The sequence below is a fragment of the Zingiber officinale genome, chromosome 8A (genome assembly GCF_018446385.1).
Source record: "Zingiber officinale cultivar Zhangliang chromosome 8A, Zo_v1.1, whole genome shotgun sequence".
Lineage (NCBI taxonomy): Eukaryota > Viridiplantae > Streptophyta > Magnoliopsida > Zingiberales > Zingiberaceae > Zingiber > Zingiber officinale.
Window position 1 is genome coordinate 64,998,357 of NC_056000.1, and position 20,288 is coordinate 65,018,644.

General features: G+C 35.9%; 1 protein-coding gene across 1 annotated transcript; it reads left to right on the forward strand.

The window, feature by feature from the left end:
• Positions 1-8,437: 8,437 nt before the first annotated feature.
• On the forward strand, positions 8,438-14,933 carry LOC122011618 (meiotic recombination protein SPO11-2-like). Its single transcript, XM_042568000.1, has 11 exons — positions 8,438-8,518; positions 8,652-8,735; positions 8,934-9,063; positions 9,147-9,284; positions 9,383-9,471; positions 9,690-9,818; positions 9,890-9,984; positions 13,818-13,880; positions 13,959-14,035; positions 14,107-14,234; positions 14,764-14,933. The coding sequence occupies exons 1-11, from the start codon at positions 8,438-8,440 to the stop codon at positions 14,896-14,898; spliced, it is 1,149 nt and encodes a 382-aa protein (XP_042423934.1). The 3' UTR covers positions 14,899-14,933.
• Positions 14,934-20,288: the final 5,355 nt, after the last annotated feature.

The following is a 20,288-nucleotide window of genomic DNA, read 5'->3' on the forward strand; positions in this document are numbered from 1 at the left end:
TTGTATATTGAAAGGAGATTTTAATTTTTAGATATAACTTTCCTTTTTGGAAATCATCCACATGTTTAAAAGAAAGATTTTAATTCCTTTTTATAATCCACCATGAAGGGAAAAATTATTGGAGAAATTTTTATAAATTTCCGGAAACAAATTAGGAAGTTTTAATTTTTGTTTTAATTAAAACTCTCCTTGTTTTTGGGAAATAAGTGGCCGACCATATAATAATGAAAAGGAAAATTGTTTTTTAATTAAATAAATTTTTCCTTTTCATGGCAAAATAATTAAGGAAGTTTTTAATTAAATTTTCTTATTTGCCAAGACCAAGAATTATAAAAGAGGGGGTAGAGGTGCCTTCATGGCTAACGACTCTATTCTTTTCTTCCTCTCTTTTCTTCCTTGGTGTGGCCGGCCCTAGGGTCTCCTCTTCTCCTTCTTTTCTCTTCCTCCTTTGTGACCGACGACATCAACTTAAGCGAAGTCCATGGTGGCCGGTTCTAGCTAGAAGAAGAAGGAGAGAAAGAAGGCTTCGTTTCTAGCATCCCTTGGAGCTTGGTGGTGGTGGCCGGACCTTTACTTCTCATGGAGAATTAATGGTGGCCGAATCTAGCTTGGAGAAGAAGGAGCTTGGTGGTTCTCGTCTCGGAAGATCGTTGCCCACACAACGTCCGAGATAAGAAGAGGAATACGGTAGAAGATCAAGAGGTCATTAAAGTTTACAAAGGAATGTATAATTAGTAATTAATTTCCGCATCATACTAGTTGTATTTCTTTTGTATGAATTCCAAACACAAGAGGCATTAGATTTAGTTTTTCGAATTAGTTTTCAAGTTTGTGTTTTCTTCTTTTTCGAATTTGTGATTCGATTGTTCTTTTTGGTTAACCTAGAGTTATTTAAGGAAATTAAATATTAGCTTTCCTTAAAAGGCTTTGTCTAGGCGGTGGTGATTGCTCCTATATCTAAGAAGGCCATGTGTCTCGCCATGCAGTCCTGGAAGCCAATTTTGGAAATTAATATTTAATGAAATTAATAACATAGGTGGATTTGAATCAATAGTGTTAAGTTTCGCTTGCGATTCAAATCTAAACTATTAAGAACAGATAAGTTAAATTTAGAATCAATGATGTTAAGTTCTGTCTGCGATTCCTAATTTAACTTCTAAAGAACACAATAGGTTATTTAAGGAAAGGTTCGACACTTGTACAAAAATTTTTGTACAGTGGAACCGGTACGTTTTCCTAGGACTAACCAACATTTCTGATGTTACATCCAATTGATTTTCTTTTATTGCTTTACAATTGAAACCATGTGGTAGACATGTTTGTCCAATTCCATTAGACTAAGCGACGCAGAGATGAATGTGTTAGAGTGTATACTAAAAGCCTAGCTTTTTGTAAACATTTATTTTGAAATAAAGAATCACATTGGTCAAATGTCTACATTTATATGCTAAGTGTAGTTGTTCAATTAATTTATATTATAGATAACATGGTGTGTAGTGTCACACACAGAAGATCATGTTATTGGTTCCTTATAAATTATAAACAGTAGCTCATGATTAAGATGGATAGGAACAAATCATTGGAATAGTCGTAGTGTAATTTGATATTAGTTTATCTTAATTATAAAATTACACTAGTACACCCTGAGCGTATTGAGCAGGACCATTTGAGGTAGTTTTTTTTATATTGACTATATAAAAGAACAATACCTCTGTTATTATAGAAGTGTGTACTCTTAATTATGATATAATAACAAACACATATACTTAATACTATTTTTTTTAATTTATCAAAGGATGTGATTTAGCTCGTTAAATCAATAGACCCGATAAGTTGGAAAATGATATTATTTATATGGTATGTTGTTGATTATAAAATGAAATTGTGTCCTAGTAATCTAGGTTAATGATGTCCCCTTGAGGAGCTCATAAGGATTGTCATGTAAACTCTGCAGGTGGACTTAGTCCGACATGACGATAAGGTTGAGTGGTACTACTCTTGGAGCTAGATATTAATTAAGTGAGTTGTCAGTAACTTATTTAATTAGTGGACATTCAATATCTTAAACACAGGGAGACTAACACACTTATGATAAGAAGGAGCCCAAAATGTAATTTGGGATTGGTGCGGCAGTTCAATAATAGCTTTTTAGTGGTATGAGTTATATTGATGAACTTGAGTTGGGTTTTCGAGGCAACACGAGAAGCTCAAGTTCATCGGGAGACCATAACCAATTCCTCCTCTCAATCCCTATTGTAGCCTCTTATATATAGCCTTATATCTGTTGGTTAGTCCTAAGAAAATCGTACCGGTTCCACTGTACAAAAATTTTTTGTACAAGTGTCGAACCTTTCCTTAAATAACCTATTGTGTTCTTTATAAGTTAAATTAAGAATCGCAGACGGAACTTAATATCATTGATTCCAAATTTAACTTATCTGTTCTTAATGGTTTAGATTTGAATCGCAAGCGGAACTTAATACTATTGATTCAAATCTACCTAAGTTATTAATTCCATAAATATTAATTTCTAAAATTGGCTTCCAGGACTGCATAGCGAGGCACATGACCTTCTTGGATATGGGAGCAACTACCACCGCCTAGGCAAAGCCTTTTAAGGAAAGCTAATATTTATTTCCTTAAATAACTCTAGGTTAACCAAAAAGAATAATCAAATCACAAATTCGAAAAAAAAGAAAACACAAACTCGAAAAAAAAAACTATTTCGAAAACTCTAGAATCATATGCCTCTTGTGTTTGATATTTCCATAAATAACTATACAAAGAAAACTAGTATGATGCGGAAAACAATTACTTGTTATACCTTTCTTTGTAAGCAAAATAACCTCTTGATCTTCTACCGCATTCCTCTTCTTATCTCGGACGTTGTGTGGCCAACGATCTTCCGAGAGGAGAACCACCAAGCTCCTTCTTCTCCAAGCTAGATTCGGCCACCAAGAATTCTCCATGAGAAGTAGAGGTCCGACCACCACCACCAAGCTCCAAGGGATGCAAGAAACAAAACCTCCTTTCTCTCCTTCTTCTCCTAGCTTGAACCGACCACCATCAAGAGCTCCAAGAGGGGATAAAACCGGCCACTAGAGAAGAAGAGAAGAGGAGAGGGAGAACCTCTAAGGGCCGGCCACACCAAGGAGAAAAAGAGAGGAAAAAAAGAATAGAGTTCTTAGCCATGAAGGCACCTCTACTTCCTCTTTTATATTCCTTGGTCTTGGCAAATAAGAAAATTTTAATAAAAACTTCCTTAATTCCTTTGTCATGAAAAAGAAATTTTAATTGATTTAAAATCAATTCCTTTTTTAAATTTCAATGGTCGGCCACTTATTTCCCCAAAACAAGGAGAGTTTTAATTAAAACAAAAAATGAAAACTTCCTAATTTGTTTATGGAAATTTATAAAAAATTTCTCCAATAATTTTTTCCTTCATGGTGGACTATAAAAAGGAAATTTAATAAATTAAAATATTTCTTTTAAACATGTGGATAATTTTCAAAAAGGAAAGTTATCTCTAAAAATTAAAATCTCTTTTCAATCTACAAATAAGGAAAGATATCAAATCTTTTCTTAATCTTTTGTAGAAACTAATAAAAGAGAATATTTAATTTTTAAAACTCTCTTTTAAATTATGATCATGGTTAAAAAGGAAAGTTTTCCCAAAATTAAAATCTCCTTTCAATTTACAAATAAGGAAAGATTTCAAATCTTTTCTTAATCTTTTGTAGAAAGCTATAAAAGGAAAGATTTAAATTTTAAACTCTCTTTTAAAAAACATGATATCCACATAAGAAATAATTTTAATAAAAATCTTTTTTAATATTCTAGTGGCCGGCCACCTAAGCTTGGGACCCAAGCTTTGGCCGGCCACCAACTTGGCTCATCCACTTGGTCTTGGCCGGCCCTAGCTTGGGTTCCAAGCTAGCTTGGCCGGCCCCATTAGGATGGGTAAGAAGGTGGGTATGTGGTGAGTATAAATCTCTATATACAAGAGGCTACGATAGGGACCGAGAGGAGGAATTAGTTTTGGTCTCCCGATGAAATTAAGCTTCCCGTGTTCACCCCGAACACACAACTTAACTTCATCAATAATACCACTAAAGAATTATTATTGAACTACCGCACCAATCCCAAATTACTGTTTTAGGCTCCTTCTTATTATGAGTGTGTTAGTCTCCCTGTGTTTAAGATGTCGAATGTCCACTAATTAAGTGAGTTACTGACAACTCATTTAATTAATATCTTAGTCCAAGAGTAGTACCACTCAACCTTATCGTTATGTCGGACTAAGTCCACCTGCAGGGTTTAATATGACAATCTTTATGAGCTCCTCTTGGGGGCATTATCAACATAGATTACTAGGACACAGTTTCCTTCTATAATCAATAAGTCACACTATAAGTAACATCATTTCCCAACTTATCGAGCATTTTGATTTATTGAGCTAAATCTCACCCTTTGATAAGTCAAAGAAATAAATATTAAATATATGTGCTTGTTATTATATTAGGATTAAGAGCACACACTTCCATAATAACTAAGGTCTAGTTCTTTTATTAAATCAATATAAAAAGAACTTACCTTAAATGATCCTGCTCAATATACTTAGAGTGTACTAGTGTAATCTATTAGTCAAGATAAACTAATACCTAATTACACTACGACTATTCTAATGGTTTGTTCCTTTCCATCTTAGTCGTGAGCTACTGTTTATAATTTATAAAGAACCGATAACACGATCTTCTGTGTGTGACACCACACACTATGTTATCTACAATATAAATTAATTGAACATCTACATTTGGTATATATAAATGTAGACACTTGATCAATGTGATTCATATAAATGTTTATACAAAAGCTAGGCTTTTAGTATACACTCCAACAATATCCACCCAAAACCTAGCCTCTTAGCCCATGCTAGGGGTCGGCCCCTATCCTTGCTTGGAGCCCAAGCAAGGGGCCGATCAAGCCAAGCTTGGAGCTAAGGCTAGGGCCGACCAAGCCTTGCTTGGTGCCCAAGCAAGGGGCCTGCCAAGTATGAAAAGGGAAGAGAGTTTTTATTAAAACTAAAATTTTGATAAAATCTTTCCTTTTATGTTTTCATCCACATGGTTTTAAAAGAGAGTTTTAAATTTTTAAATCTTTCCTTTTATAGATTTTTTACAAAGGATTAAAAGAGAGATTAGATATCCTTCCTTATTTGTAGGTATTTATAATGTGAAAGAAAGATTTTAATTTTTTGACAAAACTTTCCTTTTTTGTAACCATAATATAAAAAGGAGTTTTATTTTTAAATATATTCATAAAATGATTTAAAAGAGAGATATTTTAATTTATAAAACATTCCTTTTATAGTCAACCACAAAAGAGATTTATAAAAGAGAGATTTTAATTTTTGTTTAAAATCTTTTCTTGATTGTTTAAACATATGGTGGCCGGCCATAGAGAGGAATAAAAGGAAGTTTTATTTTTGTTATAAAACTTTCCTTTTTGGATTCACCAAGGAATATAAAAGAGGGAGAGAGGGTGCTTTCATGAGACACACAACTTATTCTATTGTTCCTCTCCTCCATCCTTGGTGGTCAACCCTACCTCTTCTCTTTCTCTTCTTCATTGTGGTCCGCGGCATCATCTCTTGTGGAGCTCTTGGTGGACGGTAGCTTGGAGGTGAAGAAGTAGAGAAAGGAGGCATTGTTTTCTACATCCCTTTGAGCATTGTGGTGGTGGCCGAAACTTGGAAGCAAGGAAGACTTTGGTGGTTTTCTTCTTAGTAGATCGTCGCTCACACAACATCCAAGAAAAGAAGAAGAATACAATAGAAGATCAAGAGGTTGTTGCTTACAAAGAAAGGTATAACTAGTAGTTTTATTCCGCATCATACTAGTTTTCTTTGTATGATTTTAAAAATACCAAACACAAGAGGCTAACGATTCTAGGTTTCGAATTAATGATTCGAGTTTGTGTTTCTTTTATTTTTTGATCTTGTGATTTGATTGTTCTTAATGGTTAAACATAGGGTTACTATAATGAAATTAAATATTGAATTTCGTTGAAAGACTTTGTCTAGGAAGTGGTGGAGTATCCCATACCCAAGAAGGCCTAGTGTCTCACCATGTTTAACCTGGAAGCCGATCTCTTAAATAAATATTTAATCGAATTTGTAACATGGGTGGATTTGGATTAATAATGTTAAGCATCGTTTGTAATCTAAGTCTAAACCTCTAAGAACAGATAAGTTGAATTTGGAATCAATAATGTTAAGTTCTGTTTGCGATTCCAAATTTTATTTCTAAAGAACACAATATGTTGTTAGGAATGGTTTAGGACTTGTACAAAATTTTTATACAGGAAAACCAGTACGATATTTCGAGTAGCAACCAACAGAATGAGCATGCGGAAGCCGAACTAGCTTGCTGCGATGCTCTACCAATCGGCTTGCCTGAGGGGCCGATCAGCTAGGAGGGAGCCAAGCCAGCAGAGCCACGGATAGTGATGCAACGATCAACATGGAAGAGTTGCCATCTCCTCAACCTTCCATGGTTATTGAGCCGATCCTTTTTGAGTCTGACACGTTCGATGTGTCTCTATGCATTTGTTGCAAGAGATGCCGACCGGATGCGACTGCACCTCCAACTTCTCCCACAATACCTTTCCCTCGTCCACCGTCTGAGTGAGGTGAGAGTTCCTTACCGACACCTCTTGTGCACTAAGCTGGTTCTTCTATTGCCACTCTTTTTGCTTGGACACCAACAGATCCTTCCACGCCTATTGGCCCCATTGTGGCGCCATCGGTCTCTTCTCGACCCCCTCACAAGGAGGGGGGTATCACATCCAAAATTATTTCTACGCCCAGGTATCACAAGGAGGGGCTAAGGGATGTAAACCATCTTGAGGACTTGACCTCTTTAAGTACTCGACTCGACCTCTCTAGTAACTCAGCTCGGCCTCTTTGAGGACTTAGAGTCCGATCCAATCGGTCAAATGGTTTGATTGGCTAGATCACTCGGTTGAGTCATGCGATCGTGTGCTTCTAAATCAAACTAAAATAGTTTAGTTCAAGCTTTCCCTGAGCCATGAGAACTTGGGCTCCGATCGAACTAAAAGTCCAATCGGCTATATTACTTAGCCGAGACATGTTACTGTGTTAGCCCCGAGGATTGTCTCCTTCTTGACTTTGATCACTACATCAATCAGTTTTCTCGACTTTGACCTAAACTTCAGGAGTCTTACTTTATTCATATTATCAATGTAAATCATGAAAAGAATAATTTTTTTAGAAAAAAAAAGAGTCAAAATCACGTTCCATTATATTCCTCTTACTTCTCGTGAATATTCTAATTTCTATGATTAGTTACTATAATGTTTGTTGTAATATTGTATAACATTTAATATAATACTATTATAGTATTGAAATAGCTCACTTAGTTACTTTTATTATTGTTTTAAAATATTTTTTTTTGACTTATTTAAAATAATTTTAATAAAATTTAAATAATTATAACTATGAAGTATTGTATTATATGAAACTGCTACAATATTATAATAATATTGTATTATATGTTACACATTATAATAATTACTAAGTAGCTTTTATATGCTATATTAGGTGGTGATTATAATTGCTATAATAGTATAGGAAGTAAAAAAAAAAAAAAAAGATTGTAGTAACAACTGTATAATTGCATAACAGGGAAAAAAATATTTTTGAGATAAATTATTCGATGAGGTGTGTTTTTAACTTCATTTTTAATAAAAAAACAGCATGTCTTTTTTAATGATTTGCATAATTTATGATATTTTTTAATTTTTATTCATAATTTTTTAATGATATTATTATGTTGAAAAGATCATTACTTTCATTTCAAGTGTTTTTTATAGTCTATTTATAGGTCATGTGAAGGAAGATAAATTATATGGTCAATAACTTATAGCCGATAAGTACTTAGAGGATGCGAGGATTTTTTTTAATATGATAAAAAATGATTCACTTATCTTAACACTCTCGTCAACTTGTCCCTAGGCTAAAATAGAGAAGATAAATTATGAATGACTATTAATCATTAGCATAGAGAAGATAAATTATGAATGATAGTATAAGTGGTCAAAGTATAAGGGAGGACATGCTCAAACGTGTTGAGTAGGATTTTTTTTAATCGTATAATGATCCTTAGGCTACATTTTGATGGTATTTTTGTCTTATTTTATTTTTACAGTATCATTTCAAACAAAATCGTGGACCGACTGTGAACCGGGCCCAAGTTGGGCCAGGCCCAAGATACGAGGGAGCAGGTCCTGCTCGAGTCAGGGACCCCACAAGGATTGTTTTCAATAGTTTTCTTTTCCTGCCGCTATAAATTCTAGGCGGTTGCCGTGGAGAGCTCAAATCTCCTGCTAATTACTTCTCCCGCCAGTTCAAGCGGAAATGGAGCAGGATCTCGTGAAATCATCGCTCTTCTTCACCGATCAGCGCCTTTGCTCTGCGGAAATCCTCGCTCCGTCCCAGGTTTTTAGATCGAACGTCTCGCTCGTCTTTATCTTCTTCTTCTTCAACATCTCGATGCTTTTTCTTCGATCCTTGTCCTTCTAGACGCGTTTCTCGGACGGTGAATCTAGGTTTTCCATGCAATCATCTGCAGGTTCGAGCACGAATCGAAGTCGCTGTCCTCAATTTCCTGAAAACCCTCACCTCTCCCAACCCAGCCGTATCCAATCTCGCACTGGTATGTCTCTTTCTCGATCTGCAAGCTCGCGAAGGGTTTAGGGCTTTCCCTTTGATTTTGGATTCGTCCCTTGATGTTACAATGGAACCTCAATTTTGTTATTAGGGTTTTCGTCGTGTTTGTTGTAGCTATACGTCGTTTATTTCGAGTGATTTGGGATCACAGTCCACTCACTGATAACCCCATCTGATGTGATAGATTAACAGGAAATCTGATAACAGCGGGCTCCGTCAAGGGTTATTGAGTGAGGTCTCATCAGTCTATCTGTCGCACTCTGTTTGCACAAGATCTTTCATGCGAGCAAAGGACGCAAAACCTTTCACAAGAGGTATAGTTTCTGTAATTAACTCCCAACATCTCGCACGATACACATAGCATGAATTTGTTGTGCTTATTGAGTTTCTCCTGCAGTATGGATGGTCATGGCGATGTGCTTCCGCATTGTTGGGGAGGGGAAGCTTGTCACGCAAAGAGAACTTTTCTATAAGCTTCTTTGTGACTCACCTGACTATTTCACATCTCAGGATCAAGTCAACAGAGCAGTGCAAGGTCACCGTGTTCTACCACCCATATTGGTATTGAGTTTTAACTATAATCTAAGTTTACTTTGCGCCTAGTTTCTCAACTTTCTCAAATAATTGTTGCAGATGTTGTTGCATTGCTCCAGTGTACTCGACATAGTCTAGGTATCATGGCTTCTAGCAAAGGTGCAGTTGTTGGGAGATTGCTCTTAGAGGTGTAGTTCTGCAACTTTTTGTTTTAAGTAATCCAGATTTGTATTTCAAGTTTATATTACTTGTGTCATGTATGACGTAGCATTCACTTAAACGTCATTCACCTTTTAGGTGAATGCTATCCACTTATTAAATGAACATTGGAAGAGTAGTGTTGTCTTTTTCCCTTTCTTTTGATTTATCTAAACTACTTGATTGCTAATATATTGTATGCTAATAGGAGCCTGGTGAACAGAATGTTGACTGTTCCATGCTTGGACAAGCTGGCTATGCTATAACCGGAGACCTTTATGCATTGAACAGACTTGTCCTTAATTCTGATGCTAGATATATCATCATAGTAGAGAAGGTAAACTGAGGCCTTTTGCAAATTATGGTGATAAATCCTCTCAATTCCACTAATATTATTTACTTGAGTAGGATGCTATATTTCAGCGATTGGCAGAAGACCGGTTCTTCAACCAAATACCATCTATTATAATCACTGCTAAAGGATACCCTGACATTGCTACAAGGTTGATGCATGCATTAATTAATTCAGTATGATCTTCTGTCCTAAGTTTGGGTTGTTGGACTACTTCCTCAATCAAATAGTATGCATTGTATAGACACTGCTTAAGGATATACTGGTACTGAAAAAGGTAAACTCAATTGTTAATTCTATATGATTATTCTCATCTTCTATATGGGAAGAGTTGCTAGAACTTAGGAGACCTGAGTTATTGAAGACTAGGTGCAAAGATTCCATTTAACTGGGTCGTCTTTCTATGTCATTGGTTGTTTGGGCGTGCTTGTGCCATTATTAGATAAATGATGCGCAGAATATTTTGAAGCCAGCACAAAACACTACACCTATACCATGTTTTATATGTTTGTGTTGGCTGCATATCAAAATGTGACTGAGATCAGGGAAAACAGTTGTGGAATCTTTGATAGAAGCTTTTGAAACAGTTCAAAAACCTTTCTGAGTGACACCTTGAATGTTATATAAAGTAAAACTGTAGTTTTTTTCAGATGAAGTTGCCTAGAGTTTTGGACATTTGTAATTGTGATCGTATAGTTGATTTAGTTTTCCCCTTAGAACTTTGATTCATATGCATATTGGTCCAAATAAAGGCAAGAACTTAGCGCATTGGAAGAACAAATTTATGTAAATCCCTTTTGATATGTAGACTTGAGGAAGATTCAATTTCACCGTAGATATTATACAGAGTTGCTCCTTAAGCTGGTCTAAGTCTTTGAAGACTCCTAAATTGTAGGCTTTGCACATTTTGTATTGCAGTGAAGCTCCATCTTAGGATGCTAAGTGCTTTTGTCACATAGTTACTCCTTTGCATCTAATGTGTAGCCTCAAATGCTGACTTAATTTGCAGTAACTCGGGTAACTCTTACAGAAAAGTGAAGAAAACAAGAGAAAAAAGAGAGCTAGAACACTTGAGCCTAAAAGGTGGTTATGCCTTTATTCAATTCAGAAAAAAAATCCAAAGTAGGGTAAGGGGTGCATTAATAGAGCAGGAATTATTCTAAGATGTAATGTGGTGTTTTAATTGCCAATCAAATGCTTGAGAAGAAACCCCTGTCACAAAACTTTTGTTTTTTTTCTTTTTTCTTTTTATTTATGACATTGCTGGCCACCTTCATGCATTGGGTGCCTATGCCGCTGATGCCTACCAAGTGTTACGTGATGCCTCACCCTGTTGTTGTGCAGCCTCCTCTATTGGGATCTCTCCGGGTGTTGTTGTGGTTCGGTTGGGTGCCAAAATTGCCTATCAGCCAGTTTTTGCTGTCCTTTCTGTCGCCTTTGTTTGTGCCATTATTGCTGCCCACATGTATCTTCATTAGTGGAAAAAAGTCTAGGCCCTCCCATCGAGTTGCCTCAAAATAGTGATCCCTCTTCCTTTTTTGAGAATGCCGCAACCCCTTTAACAACCACAATTGCATAATGGTTCTATCACCTTGTGAAATCATTGTGCTAGTCCTTATTTCGAACATGTTTATGTTTCTAGTAAATTAGATTTTGCTGTGTTGTTGGTGTGATAATTGTTGGGGTTGTAAGGTTGCAAATAAAGTCCCATATTGAAAACACATGGAAAGATCATGAGCTTATAAGGGAAAGATATCTCTATTGGTATGAGGCCTTTTGGGTAAAGCCTAAAAATAAAATCATGTGGGCTTAAGCCTAAAGTGGACAATATTATATTATTGTGGAGATATCTAAATTCCTTTTGTCCTAATAATTGGTATTAGAGCTCGAACTGTCATGAGGGCTTTGACCTTGAACAAAGGAAGTAGGAGCTCCTATGTCCGGATCAAGAGGACCAAACACTCGATAGAGAAGCCCTAGTTGCAACTAGGCAAGGAAAACCTAGTAGGTCGGTTGGACCGAGGGGTGGGAAGACTTGGTGGGTCAAGGATTAAATATCAAACGGATAGACTTTCCGCTTAAGGAGGTCCTATGGTCCTTCGTTTGAGGGGGGATTGTTGGAAGATTATGGGATTAGAAGGGAAATATATCTCTATTGGTCTGAGATCTTTTTAGTAAAGTTAAAAAAAAAACCATGAGGGTTTATGTCCAAAATGGACAATATCATAGAATTATGAAGATATCTAAATTCTCCGATCCTAACAATAACCATGGTTGTCATGTATTGGGTATGGGTCAACTAAGAAAGGTGTGTTAGGTAGCATCCTTAGTTATCGAGTTAGATTCATATCCCTATTTCATCGTTGTCAGCAACCATTGTAATGGTTGGACATCGTGAATTGTGAAGTTGATTTTGATTTTTGATTGGAGTTCTTGGTTGTTGAATTAGGATGCAGCGTTTGGGTGTGTAAATGAGGTTCATTTGGTTGGGAAAATAATAATTTGAGGTTGATATTAATATGATGATTTTATTGGTTGCTATTCAATTAGATGAGGTGATGTATATTTGGGATTAGATTCATTGGTTATTTTAGATGCAACCTATGGTTATGTCATTGTAATAGAAAGCATGATGATTATTGCCTGGAAGATAGCATTTTGATATTGTGAATATTTGATCATGATATTTATTATGAGTACGTTGAGGGGAATTTGGATTGGAGAGTTAATTGCAATGTGTAATTGGTTAGTTTGAGGTTATGATTATATATAGTTTGGTCAAATAGGAAATTTGATTATGGGTTGTGGATTAAATAGTTTCAATTGGAAGATATGAATGATATAATAATTATGACTTTTGAGATGACTTGTCAAAATAGTGGAAGGATGATCATAGGTAGTTAGTTATATAGATGATGCTATCTTGGGGTTGGATTTAACACAATAGATCTATAGAAAACTTGATTTACTTTGTTCTATCTGCTTGAACAGATCTACCTTTATGCTCTTATACCAGATTCATATTGTTGTTGATTTTCAATGACCTACATACATGAGAGATCTTTACTTGGTTATCAGGGCTGATAGGTGTGCTGAACCTTAGATAAAAAGATGGGGAAAGGGAAGTTTGGCATGGAGGTGAGGTGTCGACTGCAGAAGCTTCTTTGTAGCTTTGATGACTTTGTGGAAGCTTTAACCATAGCCAACTTCACAGAAGCTTTTGTTGTAGCTTCACTTACCTCACGGAAGCTCTCAATGTAGCTTTGATGACCTCGAGGAAGTTTTTGTTGTAACTTTGCTGGTCTCGTGGAAGCTTTTGCTATAGCTTCACTGACCTAGCAGAAGCTTCGCTAAAACTTCATTTACCTTAGTGGGAGACTTTGATTGCTTTAGTGCGATGTTCCAACCCCTGAAACACCTAGTGAACTCATGGATCTGAAACACCTTGTGATCTCCCGAAACACTTCATGATCTCTGCAAAACCTTTCCCGACCTCTGAGGACTGCTCTGTCTGTGTTCAGATGTTACAGGTTGTTCCACAGTTGGCAGAATGAGAAATTTTGCTTATTGCAACTGGACTTAATGAGATTTTAATCAATTGCTTTACTTTGTCCTTGATCCTAACACTACTAAAAACTGCCTGCAACTATAGGTATTTTTCTTTTTTCATTTTTCTTTCACCCGTTATGCCTACTGTTAAATCTCCATAAGATCACGTCTTCAATTAGGTGATCCATACTCATACAGCTTACAAAGAGCAACCCCTTTGGAAACTTTTTAATATGTATTGTTTACCTTCTTGTTTGTTGATCATCATTTTGCCTGAATTACAAAGTCAAGGTGCAGCCAATATGTGGGCAATCTTTTTCACAGCCTCAACTGCCATCAGTATTGCAAATTAATCTTTTTTTTTCCTTCACATGTTTAGTTAATTCTTCTGTTTTCATATTTATGATTTTTTTTTTTTTTGTAAATCTTGAATAGGTTCTTTGTACATCGACTAAGTCGGACATTTCCACTCCTACCAATCCTGGGTCTAGTCGATTGGTATATCCCACTGGGACATCTAACCATGTGATTCCCTTGATATTTTTTCCACACAGATAACTTGAATTTTTTTTACAGGAACCCAGCTGGATTAGCCATACTGTGCACCTATAAGTTTGGTAGTGTAAATATGGGTTTAGAGTCATACAGATATGGTAATTAAACAACAGTTCTTGCTTTCTAGTATGCATGCAATTTATATGTTCTGAGTTCATTGAAATTACAGCTTGCAATGTCAGATGGCTTGGATTACGAGCAGATGATTTGAGGATTATACCACAACAAGCATTGACCCAGTTAACACTACAGGATGTGAAAAAGGCGAAAAGCCTCATGACATCTAAATTTTTGCCGGTATGCAATTAGACCACGTGAATCTGGTTCCAATCATCATAATATGGAAACAATTGATCTTGTCTTGCAAAGGATATTATTTTTTCTTTGAAAAAATGATTGTGGGTCACGGCTAATTCCAAAACCATAGGAGCCTTACTCAAAATCCACTATAATGTATACCTGAAACAACATGCTTAAGGTAGAAATTAGAAAACCATGCTGACTCCCTATTTGGCCAAGACTTTCCAATTAATTGGTCAAATAGTGAGTTCTCACCCGTCTTCCACATGTTAAGTTGTTCATACCATGATTGAAGCACATAGGAAGCATCCACATTACTGAGTTAATGATAACATCACAGCTAGATATGAAGCATCCATAATGTGGTTTGCAAGGATATTGTTTCTAGGTATCTGTCATAGATCAATTGGATATTCCACTCTTGTTCTTTCCTGTTCTGAATTGAGGGGCTGGACTTGAATCCCCTCCACGACAGTCAGCTGACCTGTGTTTGTCTTTTGGTCATTAGTGGGTCTTTGTTTTGCAGGATAGTTACCGAGTTGAGTTAGCAATCATGGTTGAGAAGGGAGAACGTGCAGAAATCGAAGCTCTGTACTACCATGGATTTGATTTCTTGGGAAAATACATTGGAAAGAAGATTGTACGGGCCGATTACATTTGATGGTAACTAAAGTTTTCATATCCTTTGAGTTCTAATTGTGGCGATTACACCTTGGATTAAATGAATGCAGCAGCTTTCCATATAGATGCAAGAAAATTGAGCAAGGGCTAGTGGAGAGCAGACAACAGCAGTCAGCACTATGTAAGTGGAATTTTACTTCCAAGTTTCAAATATTTCATTTACTACTGATTGTAGTTAGCTTCCTTAGCTCCTTTCTCGTATGAATTGTTCATATATTTTTTCCTAGTGTTTGAGTAAAATTCTAGCATTGTAGCAAAACGTGGGTCTCTTGATGTGATGTTTTCTTATTTCGAGTTCCTTGTTCAATTTTGGATCGCGTTATAAGAACCCTTGTTGTTGGGCCAATTTGTAATATATGCCCATCATCCACCCATGTTATATCCTGCAAACTTTGGTGCCTCGATTCTTTTGATAGCTAAGTAGAATTTCGGTAATTAGAGATGTTAATTAGACTAAGGCCACCTACTTTCCAGTTCAATCCACCGGGCCGCAAGTTGCCCTCGGCATTAACCACTCCAGAACTGTCCATGAAGGAGGTTCATAGGCTCTTGCTGGGCTGAGCCTCCTGGTCCATATGTACTGTCTAACACGAAATTAGTCTGTTCAGTGCTTTGCGCTCGGATCTGAGCACGACTCACACACCAAATCTGAACCATAACCTTTCTATATATTTACCACAAATCTTCATATATTTAATTTTTTACCACTAATATTTCAAAATTAATTTGAAATATCAGCAAATTCTATTTCTCTTAAATTTTTTAGAAAATATTTAGTAAATCCAGTTAGAAGTGGGATGTCTTTGGCTAGACTAGAGCACAAATTGATTTTGCACCATCTATAATGACGGAACAGTTATACTGGTTAGCCATCAATAGATTGTTATATATTCTTCATTGAATGTATACTCTCCAACAAGCAAACTAGGAAGCAGGTCTCTTTCCTCTATCAAAGACTAGTTGGAAGATTAGCAAGCCAGAATGGGCTAGAGACAACCAAAACTCCATACATCAAATTTATAACTTGGTCTCTGCTAATTAAATCTGTCAACATGTATGTTAAATCTCAGACCAGCTCATAATAAATCATATTCTACATCTGTAGTCTCCCACTATGACTAATTAGTATGCTTAGAGTAATGCGGATCTGCTTCCCGACCTTGAGCAAATTGCACTGAACTATCCGGGTCGTTTTCCACATCAATTAATGTAATGTGGGCAATGCAGTTAATGTGTCTTGGTCGAGCAGAAGAGACAGTGGTCCCCTACCACTTAGTACCTCAAGTCTACTCCATGGCCACGACAAAGTATAATAAAGAAAAAAGGGGGGCATGCAAATGCATGCATGTGAGTGCGAAAGCAGTTAGAGGCGAGTCTGGTTTGGAATTAATGGTGTGGAAATGAATGCGAGCATTGTACCGCGCCTTCGATCGCCACCGTGGTGTGACAGCAACAGGACGGCAGCGGGCGGTCCCAGTTGCTATCGCCTCGTAGTTATCCGGCGGTTCACCACTCTTCTAGCCCTGTCGGCTGCCGCTCGACGTCAACCACCGGTCCCAGGCAAGCCTTCTGACGAATAAAAAGGTGCAGGATTTGCCGCTGCCATCGTTCGAGTCCTCCATGTGACTCACTGCTGCCTGGTTTTTTAAAATTTGGAGGGATATCATTCAATTGAACTCGACATTATCTTTTTTCTTTCATTTTATTAAAAATTAACTAGTTAAACGAATTCCTTCATAACTATTATGCTAGAATCAAAATAGATTCGTTGATTATTTGGCTGGTTCTTAATTGGATTTGTGTTATTTTATAATACCATGTTTGGTTGACAAACATAGTTCTATTCTTTGATGCAGTTTGTCAAAATAATTATTCCTTTGGTTACATTATGAATCTACAATTTGTAAGAAGAAGAATAGGAAGAGAGCAAGAAATAATATAAGAGTGATAGAATTTATTGTTCATTGATATTTGCCCTAAGGACAATACACTATATAATGTTCAAAAAGTACTTTGTCAATTGACCAATCAATAAATAATAAAATTATTTTAAGAATAATTCTGAGAATTATTCTAATAATTATAATAGAATTATTAGAATAATACTAATTTGATTTGATTTGTTTATTTAATCCAGTCAATTCTGGTAATTCTCTTTTATCTCTTTTACCTCCCCGACAAACTTAACGGGAGATATTTGACGTTGAGTTTATTTGCTAACTTATTGAAACGTTATTTGAATTATGGCTTAGTAAAGATATTAACGATTTGATCTTCAGCAGAAATATAAGAGACGAATAACTGCTGAGTTGTCACACGTTCATGAATCAAATGAAAATCAATTCCCACATGTTTTGTACCAGTATGAAAGATTGGATTTGATGTGAGATATGTTGCTCTAATATTGTCACACCAAATTTTTGGTGTAATATTTGATGCAAGATGAAGTTCAGAGAGAAGTGATTGAAGCCAAATAATTTTTGACGTTGTATTTGCTATAATTTTATATTCTGCCTTAGTGCTTGAACTAGATACTGTAGGTTGTTTTTTCAAATTCCATGAGATAAGATTTTGTCCAAGAAATATTGTATATCCACTAGTAGAGTGTCTATTTTCAGGAGAACTTGCCCAATCTACATCACTATATGTATGTAAATCTCGAGACGATTGGTGATATAAAAGAAAACCATGTAAAATAGTACCTTTGAGATAGCAAAATATCCTTTTTGCATTATCCTAATTTTGTTCAGTTGGAGCATGCATAAATTGACAAGCACGATTTATCGTAAAAGTAATATCAGGACGTGTGATAGCGACATATTGTAAGACTCTAACAATACTTTGATAAATTTATGGATTAGACAGAGCAGGAGAGGATGAAGTTGGAGAGTTGTTTATAGCAATTGGTGTAGAGATCAGATGTGCTCCATCCATTTTGGTTCTTTAAAGAGTCCAGTAATGTATTTACTCTGAGAGAGAAAATAGTCATCCTCATGTGGAATAAGCTCAATACCAAGAAAAAAATGAGCAATATCTAAATCTCGAGTAGGAAATTCATGATTGAGAAAACTTAATAAAGTTGTGATACCCTTGTAATCATTACCGGTTATTAGAATGTCGTCCACATAAATAAGAAAAAATATCATAGATCCATCATTATATTTGTGAAATAAAGATGAGTCAGTCTTTGATCCAGAAAATCCTTAAACTTATAACCAATTAGATAGTCGATAGAACCATACATGAGGAGCTTGTCGAAGACTATATAAGGATTTCTTAAGTTGGCAAACATGAGATGGAAATTGTGGATGAATGAACCCAGGTGGTTGCTCCATAAATACAGTTTCCTCAAGATGACTATGGAGAAACACATTTTAAATGTTCAATTGTCGTATAAGTCAATTAGAACTAACAACTATTGATAATAATAGTATGACAGATGTAATTTTGATGACTGGGCTAAAAGTGTCATTAAGTTAATACCCGGTTGTTAACTAAATCCTTGAGCTACAAGTCGAGATTTGTGTTGTTCAAGAGAACCATCAGCTCGATGCTTAAGACGGAATACCCATTTAGAGCCCACAACATTCATTGAGGGATTGCGCGGAACTAGATTCCATGTTCTATTTCAAAGAAGTGCATCAAATTTTGTAGCCATTGTACTACGCCAGTTTGGATCCTTGCTTGCTTGTGTAAAACAAGTTGGTTCAATAGATTTTGAAGAGACCACTAGAGCTCGTGGAACGGGATATCGAGTTGCATTTGGTGGGCAATGTTCATAAATGTCATTAATGGGAAGCATGCGACGAGGAACATTATCATTTAAATCACTTGTTGATGGCGACGAGGAATTAGGCTGACATGGTGATGTAGATGACGGACTTGCATTATCTGAGGATCCAGAACTAGAGAGCATATTATCTTCTACCGGTGAAGTTTCTAAGATTGGAGCAGCAACTTGAGGTGATTCTGATGGTATAAGGGAGTTATTAGAGAATTCCGGAGTAGGACCTAGGATGCCATCATTTCTGACAATATTATGTGGCATCAAGAAGGTGCCACTTGTATCTGGAGGAGAGATCGAAGAAGCTACTGAAAAAGGGATTAGAGACTCATCAAAAGTAACATGTTGTGAAATATAAATTCGTTCTGTTGATATATGCAAACAATGATAACCATCATACAAATTGCTATAACCAAGAAAAACACATTGTAGTGAACGAGAGTCAAGTTTGTGTTTAAAATAGGGGTATAACCATGGATAACATGCGCAACCAAAAATTCAAAGGAAAGTGTAATCAGGGGTTTGATTATAAAGTTTTTCAAAAGGACACTTATGATTGAGCAATGGAGTAAGAGTTGATTTATGAGATATACTGCAGTGCTAATAACTTCATCTCAAAATTTACGTGGAACTGATGTATGATGAAGAAGAGCTAAGCCAGTTTCAATTATATGTCTATGTTTTCTCTCAGCAGAGCCATTTTATTCTGGAATGTGAGGACAAGAAACTCGATGAACAATTCTATAAGAGACAAGATGACGATGGAGAGCTTGATATTAACCTCTCCAATCAGAATGAAAAGAGAGTATTTTACGATTAAAATGTCGTTCAACTTGAATTTGAAAATTACAAAATATATTAAATAAATCAGATTTCTTTCTCATAGGATAGACCCAAGTATATTTACTAAAATGATCAATGAAGGTAACATAATATTGAAAACCTTGATTAGACAAAATTGGTGCAGGGCCTCAAACATCAGAATGGATTATTTCAAGTGGAAAATTAGAAACATGATTAGATGAAGAGAAAGGTAGTTTATGACTTTTAGATTCCATGCAGTCTCTACATAAATGAGATGTAGAGGAGGTAATGGAAGTAGGTAAACCATACCTATTGATGATTGATTGAACAATACGAAGGAAATTGATGACCAAGTCGAGCATGACAAGCTAGTTTATTTGTGCGTTCACCAATAAAAGCTTTGATTGAAGAACTCTGAAGATAGTAGAGGCCATTTTTGATTATCTCATAAAACACAATAGTATTTGTTCCTCTATCCTTTATAAGATAATGATTACGATGAAACTCAAAAATGACATTGTTATCAAGACAAAACTAACGTGTAGAAAGTAAATTTTTAGTGATAGATGGAACATGAAAGGCATTGCGCATGTGAAAAGTTCGATTAGATAAATGAACATATGTGTTTCCAAGATTAACAATTTGCAAACTTGACCCATCGCCTACTTGAACTATATCTGAGCCTTAATATGACATTACGTTTGTATGAATATTATAATCTGATGTGATATGATAAGTTGCTTCAGTGTCAATATACCAATCAGTTGACGAAAAACTCTGGG